The sequence below is a fragment of the Apodemus sylvaticus genome, chromosome 12 (genome assembly GCF_947179515.1).
Source record: "Apodemus sylvaticus chromosome 12, mApoSyl1.1, whole genome shotgun sequence".
Lineage (NCBI taxonomy): Eukaryota > Metazoa > Chordata > Mammalia > Rodentia > Muridae > Apodemus > Apodemus sylvaticus.
The window spans coordinates 39,091,614-39,106,850 of record NC_067483.1 but is presented as its reverse complement, the minus strand read 5'-3'; the positions used below and the strand labels follow the sequence as shown (position 1 = coordinate 39,106,850).

General features: G+C 51.7%; 1 protein-coding gene across 1 annotated transcript in view; it reads left to right on the top strand.

Moving 5' to 3' along the window:
* The window catches only part of Nfasc (neurofascin), a 168,750-nt gene extending 155,442 nt beyond the window's left edge, over positions 1–13,308 (top strand). The window contains exons 28-31 of the mRNA XM_052200479.1: positions 221–373; positions 7,084–7,215; positions 9,621–9,690; positions 12,730–13,308. Of these exons, the coding sequence (XP_052056439.1) occupies positions 221–373; positions 7,084–7,215; positions 9,621–9,690; positions 12,730–12,961 (587 nt within the window). The 3' untranslated portion in view covers positions 12,962–13,308. The remainder of the gene's footprint in view (positions 1–220; positions 374–7,083; positions 7,216–9,620; positions 9,691–12,729) is intronic.
* The last annotated feature ends 1,929 nt before the right edge of the window (positions 13,309–15,237 follow it).

The window sequence follows — 15,237 nt, the reverse complement described above, 5'->3', positions numbered from 1 at the left end:
GCTAAGACCGCGCATGGTGAGGAAGGAAGACTTCAGGGGGAGACGTCATGTGAGAGTTAGAGCTGTCTGCTGAAGCTGCCTGTTCTGTGTGGCGGACTGGACCTCGGGTGCCTTAGCCCTGTTTCCCCGCCTCTCTGCCTCGATAGATAAACAGGGACCTAAACGCTCTCTCCAGCTCCTGGTGCCTGGTTGTAAGCTGACCTAGGTTTCTGTTCCCCAGGCAACCATACGAAAAAAACTGTCCCTGTTAAGGCCCAGGCCCAGCCTGTACAGCTGACAGACCTCTTTCCCGGGATGACGTACACATTGCGGGTATATTCCCGGGACAACGAGGGCATCAGCAGTACCGTCATCACCTTTATGACCAGTACAGGTGAGAGGGGAATCTGGCCTTGCCATCCCCTGCGAGCATGGGTATCTATCTCATCCTCATTCCCAGCTTCCTGCTTGTCTCTTCTTGGAAACAGGTCTCATCTCCACCCCATCCCTTGCCTTGCATGGCGGGCGCGGCTCTGACCTGCAGGAAGTCAGAAGCAGTCAGGTGTGCATGCCCAGTGGAGAGCAAGCCAGGATCTGAGCCAGGGGGATCAGAGGAAACAAAAGACTGAATAATGAGGATGCTTTGTCCCCTCCACCATGTGTATAACAAAAGGGCTCAGTGCATGCACAGACTTGGTCAGTGGGGTGGGGGTGGGGACTGCTGGAGATTTGTGCGCTGCACCCCACTGTTTGGGAGTTTGCTTTCTCCATATAGAATGAGGGGAAGAGGCCAACCCAGGGTCTTGATTCAGAAATCTGGCTAATTAAACCTGGGATCAGTGTGTATATTGTTGCCATGGCAACATCAGCATTTTTTTTTTTTTTGGTTCTTATTTCATTTCACTCTCGGTTTGCTCTGCCTAGTAGTAAATGGTTTGGGCTGTTGGTATTTGTTTTTCAGTCAAGCTAGGGGCAGGACGACAGTCTGGCGCTATAGGAGCTTCAGCCTGGTTAGAGAAGTAGCTTCATTATATCAAATGGCTATGCTGCCCAGGGCCCGGGAGAGACCAGGTTTAGAATTTTCTCTGCTGGTGGGGGTAGCTGGGAATCTGCAAACCACAGAGCCCCTTGCTTGTCTGTGAGTGTTTGGGTTTAGGTGCATCTTTCAAATCAGACAGACACAGCCAAGTGGCCTGTAGTCTAAGCCCCAGGGCTAAGGGGAGGTGGGGGAAAGAGATTAAGAGAGAAAAGGATCAGCAGTCCCTCTAGGGGATGGTCTCGTCAGATGCGGGTTATTAGACGCGCAGGATAGGGGAACCCCACAATGGCTTATCTGAATTTCTAAATGTTGACTTGAATATTCATTACTGTGGCCTCGCCAAGCCACATGAGGCTGATGCCGGTAGCTTACATCTAGGGAGTCACTGTCCATCTGCATCTCTGACTCACCCTAGCTCTCTAGCCTGGTCCCTCCTGATGTGTCTTCCTAGTGTGCCTCTACCAGTCCCGCACATTTCCAGGCCAGAAAGTTTGAATGTGCAGCTCCTTGTTTAAAATGAGCCAGGTCCACCCAGGCAGGAGGTCTGAGTGAGCGACCACGCCAACGTGTTCCGTGAGAAGCCATGCATCTGGACAGCTGACCAGGCAGAACAGGTATCTGGACTCTGACTGGTTGGGGATCCCAAGCTTTTGGATATATTTGATTTATTTCTTCACAAGCTTGAATCTAGCTCATGGACAAGAAACAAAGATGACACCCAAGGGTAGAGCGCCGTTCTAGAGCTCTGTGGGAAGCCAGTACTGCCTATTTTCAGACCTGGAGAGAAAGTCAGAGAGAAAGGGGCCAGACCCCGTCTTTGGAATTGGCCTAATTGGTTTCAACAATAAAGCATGCAGTATGAGGAGGGGGACAGTGATAATGGCTACTGTCACTTGGTTCTGAATGTTGTCTTCGACGCCTATTTTTCTATCTCTGTGCTGGATCTGGAAGGGCCCAGTCTGCTTGCCAGCCTTAAGAGTCACAGAAGCTTATAGCATTAACAAGTCTCCCCAGACCCCTTCTCGGACAAGCCGGAACATCCGGGTTCAGTAATGTCTCTGAGTTCAGGTTATTTGCTTCCTCTTAGGCAGCTGGAAACTCCTGTGTATAGTCCACATGGGAAGGGGGGGAAGAAATATTTTCACTCTCTGAAGCCTGTGCATGCCTTTTACGTGTCAAAAGCTATTTCCTGTAGGTGGACTCTGGAGGCGAGCCCACACAAGCGCCCAATCTCCGGGTTCCATCGAAGTAAAGCTTTTGTGAACATATCTGGGTGCTGACCACAGGTCCTTTAGGCAACCACAGGCCATCACTTTACTCCAAAGATGACATGCTCAGTGATTCAGGAAGGAAGGAGAAGGGACTTCTGGGAATTCGAGCAAGCTTTCTAACCCTCACCAGAAAGATCCCACTGGGAACTTAATCACCCCCTTATTAAAGCTTCTGAAGCTAGAAACCTGACAGGCTACAAATATGTGACCCTAGATCCTAGCAGGCCTGCGCATGCTTCACGGCTGGGATGAGGGGCTGGCAGAAGCAGAATCAAGCAGCAGGCTTCCCAGAGCTCAGACGGACTGCAGGATGAGACAGGGTGTGTATGGAGAAGGGTGACGTGCTACTTGAGGGAGGGCAGCCATGCTGTACTGAAGGAAGTTCACCACTGTTGCATTATTTGTTCATCCATTTCTAGAACGACCTTCAATAATGTTGTCTATGGCCAAACCACATTCCTCCAGCCAGGCGTGGGAACTGGATGAACTGTCTGGTTAGCAAACAAGCTTCATATAATTTTTTAATGGGCCAGAGGGTGTGGTTAGATGAACTTTTCCGGGAAGATGTAAAGTTAACATCTGCCCCAAATTGGAATTGGCGCCAAAGCCCCTAGAATAACTCATTCATGTTTAAGTTTGAATAAAATGAGGTTGTCAGCAATCCTTCTCAGGATGGTAGACAACTTTGGCCACATGCATTTTACCCGAGCTGCCAGCTGCCTCTATGACCAGGCCTTACACTTGATACCATTCTGGAGTCTGCGGCAGGACTGATGCAAATGTGGTCTGGGTACTGCCAAGAATTAAGGTGGTAGAGGTAACTACAGGCTCAGACGACATAATGCATAGACAAAACCAGACTGAGGAGGCTATTTTTCTGAGTACTCTATCCTGGTCTCAAAACACAGTGCCTGGCCATAGGAAGGCTAGCTTATTGGCGTTGGGACCTGTACTGGCAAGAGGCGTTGGGACCTGTACGTGCCAGGACCAAGCTACATCCCACTTAAACTCCGGAGGGGGCAAAGGAGAGGAAAAACCTCCGACACATAAGGAAGAGACAGTGTGGCAGTCTAGTATGTAGCATTGTCATGTGGAAGCTTGCTACAAGACAGCTACTCTGGCTGGGATGGGGAGGACTTCTCTTGCTTCAGATATGACTTAGACAGCTGGAAGGAGAATGCTTCTAGACCAGAGAAAGAGGCTTTGGGACCTTGTCAGGACCAAGACAGAATAAGAGCATCTGCTATCATTTCCAGTTGCAGTCAGGGAGTATAAATGGTGTCTTTGCCGTCTTTGAGGCTTTAGACCCTCAGCACCAGTTTAGCAGATCAATTGAGTGTGGCATCGGTGGTCAAGTATAATTACTCTGGAGCCTTGTGAAAACGACTTCCTCTCAGCCTAAGCTGAGATCATTCTATCATTCTCTTGTTTTCTGTTCTTGAGAAACTCACTCACTCTGTAGGAAGGTGGGTTCAGTTGATCTCACTTGGTTTTGTGTCTGAAGTTCGCAACAATCTTTATTTCTTACTATTTTTCCCCCATATCAAGTCTGAAGCAACATTTCAACCTCACCTGGTACTGTCAGGAGCGGAACGCTGCTTTTGCTTTCTAAACTGCCCCTGTAACCACTTTCCCCAGGGGTCACGACCTTTCTGAAGCAAAAGGGCATGTCTTGGAGCTGGCTGCCAGACACAAGGAAGATGGGGGTGCAAACGGGTCGTTGCAGAGATGCAAACCAACCTCTCTGCAAAATGTGGGTACCACTGTCCAAACACAAGTGATGTAATCCCCTCACCTACTGCCTAGGCGTGGTACGCAGACAGGAGCACCCCTGTGGCCACTGGCTGGTAGGGAAGAACAAGAGTGGGGTCCCAGGTTATCGTTCATACATTAGGATGAGGTCGATGTATTCATCTGTAAGTAGTCACTGGTCACTTGTTATAGGATTAGCATTGTGCTGAGTACTAGGTCAAAGACACCCTGTTCTCAAGACTGCAACAGCACAGTTGGAAACCAGGATACAGAACAATTAAACGTTAATTTGTGTGGAATAGAATGAGGGCTTAGGCCAGAGAAGGTGTAAGTTGGAGCGATCAGAGGCTCTGGAGGGATGGAAGACTGTAAAAAATAGTTTGGAAGGAAGGATGACAATCTGGAGTTTTAGGTAGGGTGGGAATGAGGCATGAGGAAGACCATACAGGCGTAAATTCCACATGGCAGGAAATTAGAGAGGTGTTATCTAAAGAGCATATGGGAGTGGTAACAGTAACCTCACTGCACCTGTGGGTACCAAAATGCACGGGTTCTGCACATCAAGTGTCATAGCTGTGTAGGAGGGGTTGACAACAGCCCTTAGATGTAGAGCATGCTTGGATATTCAAGCCAAGGGGTCAGGGAAGAGTGATGGGCTCACAGCTGTGGAGTTAGTTGGCTGTGGGTGCAGAGATGATTAAAAGGATTGCCAACCAGAAGTCAAGACTTGCCTGAGGTCAGAGTCAGTGGGGGTTGGGGGGTAGGTGTGGGGGAGGGTAGCTCACTCTCAATGGGATCGGAGACATGAGCAACGAGAGTCAGCACCCTGTGATCAAGGAGCAGACATGGCGCGACCTGGAGCCCATGAGAGATGACAAGTCCACCTGAGCAGCACAAGGTGTCTCAGGTCTGACAGGTTCCTTCAGGTTTGTGTCTCAAGACACAGAAAGAAGGGAGCAAAGAGGAGGAAATGGAACCTGCTGGGAGTTCATAGGTCTTTCATGGGAAGAAAATGCTTGTAGAGCAGAGCAAGAGGCGTTGGGACCTGTACGTGCCAGGACCAAGCTACATCCCACTTAAACTCCGGAGGGGGCAAAGGAGAGGAAAGACCTCCGACACATAAGGAAGAGACAGCTGCAGAGGCTGTGTGTGTTTGAGATCTCCAGGTCCAGGGATGGGGTGCACAGTCTGGAGGGTAAGAGAGGAGAGGCAGGACTGCTGGACCCTGGGCAGCAAAGTTCACCAAAATGATGCAGAGAGACATGATGGGAAGAGTCTGTGCCTTCCTCTAGCTCTGGGACAAGAGCTAAGCAGTGACATCATTGCTGAGAGAACCACTGCACCTCTTTCAGTAGAGAGCAGCTGGCACAAAGGTCCAGGGGCAGGAATGCAAGTCAGTGGCTGAGAGGTCGGAGTACGGAGTGCGATGCGCTGCTAGAGGTGATACGGCCAACTCTGTCAGAGCCCGACTGGATGAGAAATGTAGGGTTTTCTCTCATAGTGATTAGGAGTTTTAAAGGGTTGAAACAAGGAAGTATTTTAATACCTCATGGGGACTGGGGTGAGGAACCCCGGACAGAAACAGGAATGGAAACCGACCAGCTCGGCTTTTTCTCCACAGCATACACGGTTCAGGGTGTTAACAGGCACATACATTTCTTGTGGACTTGGCTACTTTGCAGCTGGGGCGCCCCTGAGGGCCTTCTTATCACTCTGTACTATTCATTGAGAGAGCCTTCCTGGTGCGATGTCCTCAGCTTGGCCCTGAGAAGACTTATGAAACCATTTCTGCATCCTGTACGGGCAAAGTGTAAAATGGACCAAGGAGGAAGAACACAGGGTGTCACAGGTCCAGCGTGCTTCCTAAGAGGCATCCCGGTGCTGTGACTCAGTCTGTGGGCTGCCGAATTTCTGCTGTCACCTAACCTTCCCAGGGCTCCTCTGGGCTTCCCTGGATATGTCCCATTCTGTGGATCCTTCCCTTCTCGAATACCTCAGTCCCCATGAAAGGCAGTGTTTCGGGCAGTGTCCCCTTTTCCCTCTAGTCCACAGAATGAAGGGTGAGAAGGGACGTGGCACACTCCCATTAACCCAAGACCCAGCCCCTGGACAACATGGACACCATCAAAGGATTCTTGGGCTCCTGTTTGAGACCCATGTGTATTCCCTTCAGGGATCTATGAGATGACCCCCAGGCATGGACAGAAGAGAAAGCAAGTTGGCTTGTCACAGCCCACCAAGAGCATCTCTGTGAGGTGACCTGAAAGCGCAGGGCCAGAGCATCACCACCTGCCTGACCTGGGCTCCGAGGCTTGAATTGGTGTCATTGAAAGCGCAGTCCAGCTGGGCGGTGGTGGCGCACGCCTTTAATCCCAGCACTTGGGAGGCAGAGGCAGGCAGATTTCTGAGTTCGAGGCCAGCCTGGGACACACAGAGAAACCCTGTCTTGAAAAACCAAAAAAAAAGGAAAAGAAAGAGAGAGAGAGAGAGAGAGAGAGAGAGAGAGAGAGAGAGAAAGCAAGCAAGCAAGCACAGTCCAGCTGGGGAGACTTGAAAAAGGCACAGGGCCACCTGAACCTCCATCTGGCCCAGGACCCACTGCCAAGGCCTGATGGACAAAGAGGCTGTGGTGTCCTCCAGCACGGCTAGGCAGTGTGGCCGTGCTCAGCTCAGTGACAGGTACCATGCAGGCCCATTCTCCAGAACCGTGCTGCCACGGCCTCGCTCAGTCCCACCAGGCCGTGGCCAGTGCGGGCGGTCTATGAGAATGCCGTGCCTCCTCTTTAGTAATCGTCTCCATCCTACAGGGCTGCTCGGTCTTCTGCTTCTCCGCTCCTCACACCCCCTTTTCTTTGCCTCCTTTCTCATCTTTTGGCCCTTGGCTTCTTTACCGTTTTCTTTTGTCCTCCGAGCAGAGTAGCTTGGGCCAGAGGGCTGCTAGGTGGTAGCAGTAGTTCTAGCGCAAAGCTACACAAGAGCCGTGCACCTCCCTCCCCTCCCCCCAGCAATGGCTTACCATTTGCTTCCCACCCTCCCTGCCAGCTTACACCAATAACCAGGCAGACATCGCCACCCAGGGCTGGTTCATCGGGCTCATGTGTGCCATTGCCCTACTGGTGCTGATCCTTCTCATCGTCTGCTTCATCAAGAGGAGTCGCGGTGGCAAGTACCCAGGTGAGATGTGGGGCAGGCGGGCAGGCCCTCCAGGGAATCACCAGCCCACCCCCACCCCCCTCCCGGCCCCCACCAGATCCAGACTCTGACCTCTGCTCTTTTAGGCTTAGAACTTCAGGCCTGTGGCATACCTGGTCTTTCCCTGGAAGCTGTCAGCAAGCAATTGTGTTAATTATATTTGCCCAAGAAGGATGGATGGTACAGTCCAGACAGCGCCAGGGAGTCATGGAAGGAACTCTGGTTCCTACTGAGAAAGCCGGCCTTCCCTTGACTTAGCTCCTATCTGCTCTGCTCGGCAGAGGGGCTTCCTTCGGCCTGAGAGTCTTTAAGACTTTGTGTCAGGGCGGTAGGGGAGTGCGGCGGCCATGTGCAACGTGGAGAGCAGGGGGCTAGACAGAAGCAGTGTAAATAAGGGAGACTCTGAGTGGTGGCCGCACCCTGCTGAGGCTTGCCTTGGTGCCCATTACCACAGACTCAGCAGCTCTGGGTAAGGCAGGCAGTCTCTAATAGCACCCCAACCCCTCCTTAAAGTCCTACAGAAACATGTCTCCCCTGTACCTCAAGAGTCTTCAGAGTCAAGGACAAGGACCTCTCCCATTGCTGTGTCAGGAAAACAGTGATTTTTTTTTTTCCCAAATGGGTGAAGAGAGCCACTTGGCTGTGACAGGGTGGGTGAGATGACAGGGGACAGGATAACCGGAGAGTAGCCATGCTGTTAACTGAAGAATGAAGCTGCCCCGCCCTGGAGCCCCACCCAGCACAGGACAGATTCCTGGGAGGTTCTTCCTCCTGGGTGGGGAAGGGCAAACTCAGCAGGAAGGGAGTGGTGGGGGGGAGAGCCATTTTATTTTTTTTATTTTTACACACCAGAAGAGGACATCAAATCCCATTACAGGTGGTTGTGAGCCACCAAGTGGCTGCTGGGAATTGAACTCAGGACCTTCTGAAGAGCAGTCAGTGTTCTTAACTTCTGAGCCATCTCTCCAGCCCCTATTTTATTCTTTTCCCTTGACCATTACCCATAGACCCTTGGTCCTGATGCTATACCTCTGCCCAGTAAGGGGCTGCGAATTTAATTCCGTTGGTGAGCAGAGAGTTCTTTCACTCTGTTTCACTATATTTATGTTTTTTCTTCTGCGAGAGAGAAAGCCACAGTTGGGTAGAGGCCCAGACATGGGGGTTCTTACGGAGTCAGGGGGACTTGAACCACTGAGGGACCCAGCAGATAAACTTAGATCCTGACATTACCCTCCCAGAAAATGCCCCAGCCTAGAAAGTTCTCCCAAGCCCACCCCCTTCCCTCGTGCTTTGGGGAAGTAGCTCATACAGTCAGAAAACAGACGGGCAGCCCAGGTGCCAGGCTTCAGGTTCTACGGCCTGTCGTCACTTCGCAAATGGGTTGATTATCCCATTCCTGCACCAAAAAGTCCTGTATTTAAGTCTCTGTACTGGATGCTCAACACGGGGAAAGATGTCTGTCTTCAACATTACAGCTAGCTCTGAAGGACCAACCACAGCAGAGCAGGATGGGCCTTGGTTATGTCATCATCCCAGAGGATGATATAGGTCGAGGGAGGATGCCAACAAGAGAGGACCACAGGGGAGCACCTCTATCCCAGGGACCTAGGAAGCAGCCTCCCTCCCAAGTGCTCTGCTCAGAGCTTTGGAGAAACACAGTCCCCCATCCTGAAGGAGAAAGCTAGCTAGCTAGCTTCTGTCACCAGTGAGGAAATATATAAAGATAATTATAATTCAGGGCAAACGTGAGAAAGGGCTGAACAAGGGAGTATCTGCCTTTGGCAGAGGAGATGATGATTTCTCTAGTGTATATTGGGACAACTTCAAGAAGAAATGGCAGGGAGCTGAGAGTTCTGTCAGCTGGGGTGTAAAGACCCTGTGGGGTGTGAAGGAGGCAGAATCAGCTTAGCAATGGATTGAGCCTCAGGGCATTAATAGTGCTTTGTTAAAAAGAAGTTTGTCATTGACAGTCGCTGAGCCCAAGCTGGTGTCTGTAGTGTGTGTGGGTGTTGTATGTGGGTGCATGCACTTATACACAAAGGCCAAAAAAGGGGACTGACTGACCTATGCTAGCATTTCTCTGCCTTATTCCTTTGAGACAGGGTCTCTCACTGAGCCTGGAGCTAGGCTAGTCACACACACACACACACACACACACACACACACCACCGCTCCAGAGTTATAGGCACACAAAACAATGTCTAGATTTTTACATGGGTGCAATGGACTCCAACTCAGATTCCTGCTTGTATAGCAAGCGCTCCTAACCACTGAACCATCTCTCCAACCCCCAAGCCTGTCTTTGGGATGTGTGTTTGGAAACACCGTAGTGAACAGAGGCATTCCTTTTAATCACCCTGCCTGCCTGCCTTTCTCTTACCAACCAGTGCGAGAAAAGAAGGATGTCCCCTTGGGCCCTGAAGACCCCAAAGAAGAAGATGGCTCATTTGACTACAGGTGGGTGATCTCCTTCCTCTCCTCCCCTGGTTACCGGCCTTGCTCCCTCACAGCAGTCGCAGAACATCCTGCCCACTGGACTGTTGCTTTCACCTCTGTGGCAGCCATTTGGCTGAGTGTATGTTCCCGGAGAGGTGGAGGCTCATGATCCCGCTACTGAACAGGACTTCCTATTGGAATCTTTCCACTTAGAAAAAAAAAAAGATTTATTTATTTATTATATGTAAGTACACTGTGGCTGTCTTCAGACACAACAGAAGGGGGCATCAGATCTCATTCCGGATGGTTGTGAGCCACCAGGTGGTTGCTGGGATTTGAACACTCAGGACCTTCAGAAGAACAGTCAGAGTGCTCTTAACCACTGAGCCATCTCTCCAGCCCTATCCTTCCAATTTTTTAATCAAAATGAGCCCTGGGCCCCTTTTCTGTGAAGTGAGCTTGACCACCAGGCCTCCTCCAAGCCAGCATCTCACTCCTAACCCCCACGATAATGGATGACCCCAGAAGGCTCACCACCCTGTTGAGCTCGTGGCAGAGCTGGTGTTTCTGTCCTCTGCCCGTGTTCCCTCTGAGATCTGATGCGAACTTTCAGTCATGATTTTTCCAAATTTCCAAATTCTGGTCCATCAGAATGGCCAGTATATTCCAGGCTCAGGGATGAGTCAGAGAATCTCATCCAAGACCATCTTAGAGAGGAGAAAATATATCACAACCCTCCTTCCCCACCACAACCCTGGTCACTCTGGGCACAGGTCACCCGATCATCCTCTGACCTCTCTTCTTTCTGAACCTTTACCACCACCTGCTCCTCGGGAGCCTGGCACACACCACCAGGCCAGTGGGCAGAGAGCTTCTGCCTGCCCAGAAGCCATCTGGCAGCTTATGGCTGCAGCTGTCCGTCCAGCCTGACATCCTTGTGAGAGGCTCCTCCTCCTTCCCTGGCTGTCCTGGGATCACCTGGCAGAGTCCAGCCTCCCAGTGGGCTGAGAGCTTCCTCTGGCCCTCAGTTAAAAGGCCCTGGGCTTTTTTTTTCTCTCTGCCCTTGGTGCAGCCAGGTGGAGTGAGGTGAGGACAGGATGAGATGTTTCTGTCTGTACCTCACTTTCCTCCAAGCCACCTTTGGCTCTGTGGACTCTGGTCCTGTGGCCTGCACTGAATGATTCCAGGAGTCCTACTAGGGAAAGGCTAAAATCAGGAAGTCAGAAGAACTACTTTCTAAGGAAATATGCCTGGGGACAAGGAATGGAGCCTCCTACTCTGTTTTGGCCTTCTTGTTGGGTACCTTTCTCATGAATCTCTGCCTCTTCCCCATGTCTGTCCTCCTGGACCCTGCAGGTCTCTGGAGGGCCAGACAGCCAGACAGTTGGTGAAAGCAGGTACTTTTTTATTCCAGTCTCTTGAGGAAAGTCCCATTCTTCTAGGCCAGAAGTTCTCAACCTGTAGACTGCAACCCTTTGCACAAGGCTAGACTATGACAGTAGGTTACAGTCACTCAGTATATAGCAGGTATGGGCCAGCAGCTTTGCAACCTGGCTATAACCTATTCATCAAGAGGAGCTGGAGCACCAGTGGCCTGTGACTGCAGGACAAGTCTCTGCTCTTGACAAGAAACGAGCATCCCAAGGACACAGCAATGCTAATGCTTTGGGCCTAGCAAGGAAAAGGGGTGCATGCTCACCCCACATGCCACTGCAGGGCATGAACACCACTGTAGGTAGTCTAAGGGGATTTCTATACAGGATCCAAGGACTTCAGCTAAATGCAGCCATAGGCAGAGACAGCTCTACAGAGTCAGAGAACTCAGTGCGTGGGGGCTCTCGAGAGGAAAGGGACCTTGGTCTAGAAGAATGGGCCTTGCCTAAAGAGATTTGAATGAAAGAGCGCCTGGTCTAGCCAACTGCCTGGCGGTCTGTCTCCCATCTGTTTATGTTCATTTCCATCTCCAGCTCTAAGGCCCCTTCTGGTAGCCCAAGGCTGCTGTTCGAACACACTGTAAAAATGGCACTTTAGTCAGGAAGGACTGATGGGCTAGGACTGTAGAGGCTGTGGTATCCATTCAGGCTACCTAAAGCCACTGTGGTTCCTTCTGCAGGCCTCTAGACCTCCACTGCTGGCCCACAGCTGCTTCCTACCTGGGAGCCTGTGTCGCCCGTAAGCAGCATCACCTGGTCTCTCTGGCAAGCAATTTTTCCAGCCAGGAGGAAGTTGCGCCAGCTTGGTGCTAGCCGAGTATACTAGAGACCATAGCTGATGTACAGTTGGGTGTCTGTTCTTGCAGACCAATGCCACTGTATCTCCCAAGATCCCCAACTCTTGTTCCAGGAGGACTTTAAGGACAGGGCCTAGAAGGGACTGGTAGGATCCTCCAAGCCTTGCTAGTGTCTTCTCAAATGATCAGGCCTCACATGCTTCTCTGCGTGTTCCTACCCTCTCCCCCTCCCCCCACCTCTTTTACTTGCTGGGTCCAGAGTATTAGCATTGCTCTGCCCAGGCAAATGATGCTGAGATGGAAGTGGAAAGGCAGAGTCGGTTTCCTTAGGGTGCTTACTTCTTGCCAAGAGCTGGGACTCGAGCCCTATCACAGGTCACAGGAGCTCCACCTTCTAATCCTCTGAGACAGACTGGTTGTAGTCAGATCACAAAGCCAAGGGTGAGACTCGCTGGAACCAGAACCTCTGAATTCTTGCCGCGTGTCTCACAAGCTGTGATTCTGCTTCTCAGAAGATGGCCAACTGCTTGCTCCTGCCACAGACAGTTGGCCTGTCTCAGGGAAAGGACCTCAGACAAGGCTTTTAGAAGTGCAGCCTCTAGTCCCTGACCTCCCTCAGCATGCCATTTACCCTGGGGAAGATGCTTATCCTCTCTGTGCCTCAGTTCCCCTTTTGTAGAGCCTGCTGGGCAGGGGAGAGTAAACACTGGGTAGTAGTCTCCAAGTCTCCTGCACCGTGTGCTTGGTAGGAAGCCAGTGGCCCTATCCCACCCCACCTGGTGTGGGCTGTGCTGGCCAGATTGGGCCTGACTCTGTCTTTCTCTGGCCAGTGATGAGGACAACAAGCCCCTTCAGGGCAGCCAGACATCTCTGGATGGCACCATCAAGCAACAGGAAAGTGACGACAGCCTGGTGGACTATGGCGAGGGAGGCGAGGGCCAGTTCAACGAAGACGGCTCCTTCATCGGCCAGTACACTGTCAAAAAGGACAAGGAGGAAACAGAAGGCAATGAGAGCTCAGAGGCCACGTCGCCAGTCAACGCCATCTATTCCCTGGCCTGACAGAACATCCCAGGCACAGTGCTACTTTGCAAGTAGGAGGGGAGAGGGGAGATGAAGCAACTGCAGACCTACCACAAAGCCACAACACCTTCAGGGACAAGGGTACAACATGGGGGTCTGCCAAGCTGTGAGGACCAGTGACCACCCAGCTACCCACAACCCCCTCCTAGCGATGCCCCATTACCCTTGGGTGCCATTAGATGGGAAAATTAGAGCTACACCCATTGGAAGGAGTCCTAGTCCGTTGCCCTGTCTCATGGCCATCCTGAGCGTCCCACCACAATGGCTGCCCTTGATCTCCGCTCACGCTTGTTCATTTCTATTTATTGCTTACAATATTTTCATTCTCTCCCTTTTTTTTTTTTTTTACATCTTCTCCTTCCAAGCCATTGTCTCCATTTTCTTTTACTTTTGAAAAAGAAAAAAAAAAGTCCCTGGAAAAAGAATAAGTGGGCTCTCCCCAAGGAAATGAAAAGATGGGAAAAAAAAAGAATTGATCTGTAACACAACATGCAGAAAAGCTGTAGTATTCAAGCTGCCACCAGGCCAGTGTGTTTCCGAAGGATGCCTTTCGCCATATGCCTCCCCCACCCCCACTCCCCACCCATCTGCCTCGGCCACGTCCATGCTGAGCTGGGCTTGGCTCTTTTCTGGAAAATGACAGTGTTTTTGGCAGGAAGAGGGTGAGCAGGACTTTCCACACCCAGCTTCGGTTGGGAGGGGGGCTTACCTCTTGTTCCTGGTTCTTACTCCACCGCCCCTGCCACCAGAGAGTCTGTGGATGAACTGCTCAGAAGACGAGGAAGGAATAGAGACCCATGAGGACTGTGGCTACCGGACCGGAAGCACCGGAAGCGGAAGCAAGACAGGGTGTGGTCCCTGGCTGAAGCAAGTCGGGGTGTGGTCCCTGGGTAACCGAGCAAACCTCCGGAGAAGAGAAAGGGCTGGGTTTGAACCTCTTTTGTCTCTGGCAGTGAAACCCAGGGTGGAGGAGAGGGCCACACCTGCTCACCTGGTCAGGGTCTATGCTGCTACCCTCCCAGAGCGGGAGCCCTGTGATTCAGGAGCGTGGCTGGTGTATCTGGGGGTAACCGTGCTGCTCCTCCTCCCGCCCTCTCCTTGCTCAACTGTGTCTGACATTGACTTGTGTTTGACGTGGTATATGAATGGGGATCCGCTGGCCCCAGACTGAGCCTATCTGTCCTTTCATTAGGGTATGCATAGCATACATATCGGGGGACCGTGAGGTGCACCGTACTAACAGTGCTGTCATGCCGCTCCCTGCCTGGAAGGACACAAAGCTCTTCGTATGCCTTATACAGCTCGGATCTAACCCTGCGGTTCCCAGATCCCTAGCCCTATTCTGCAAGTCTTGATGCCTCCAGTGATGTGTGTCTCGGGACCAGGGCAGTCTATGCAAGTGTCCCCTCAGAAGCAGCCACTCCACACATGCCCTTACCCCTCTCCACCCTAATGGAGACACTTGCAGGCCTGCAGTTCTCAGCCTGAAGGTGCTGCCTTCATTCCCCCCACCTAACCCACTTTTGAAACCAAAGGTACCTTGCCTCAGCGACACAAAGAGATGGGAGATCTTGAGCCAGAGTGTCGCCCTGTAGCTGGGTCTGCAGCCTGAGGCGGTTGTGGGAGGGCCTGTTGACCACTGCAAATGGATCGCCTGCCGTTGGCATGGCCTCGAGCTTGATGTACTAGTTAGGGGCCTGAGCAGGACCGGGGCTGTGCATTCCAGAGACTTTCCAAGAGCATCATTTGCCATATGTTTAAGCCGCAGAGGTATTAACAGTGCTTGTGTCACTTGATAAGCATTTGGGTGGACGTCAAGCGCATAGGCACACACTCTCCGCAGGTAAGGAACCATATCCCAGAGGTGAGCCGATATGTTTGAACCTGAGAGAGCATCATGGTCCTTTGGACCGACCCATGGCCAGCACGGCTGCCTGAAGGCCTTAGGGACGGCTCCCATGGTGAAAGGGGACAGGGTAAACAGGAAGGCTAGGGGTGGGGGTGTCTTCAGGGTCTCCTTCCCTGTGCTAGTCTAGCACTTCTGGGACACAGCTGGGCATTGCTGTTCACCATTCCTGAAGGGAGGGGTAGGGAAATAGAGCTGAAGTAAAGGGTCGTCCTTTCCAGAAAACACCTTGGACTTGGGCAAAGTGGTCGCTTTCTCAGGTGTCACTTACACAGCACCATCCAGGTAGTAAACCCAGGGCACCAACATTAGGCGTTTAGAGGAAGGGACTTGGCTGTCATTGTAGCCA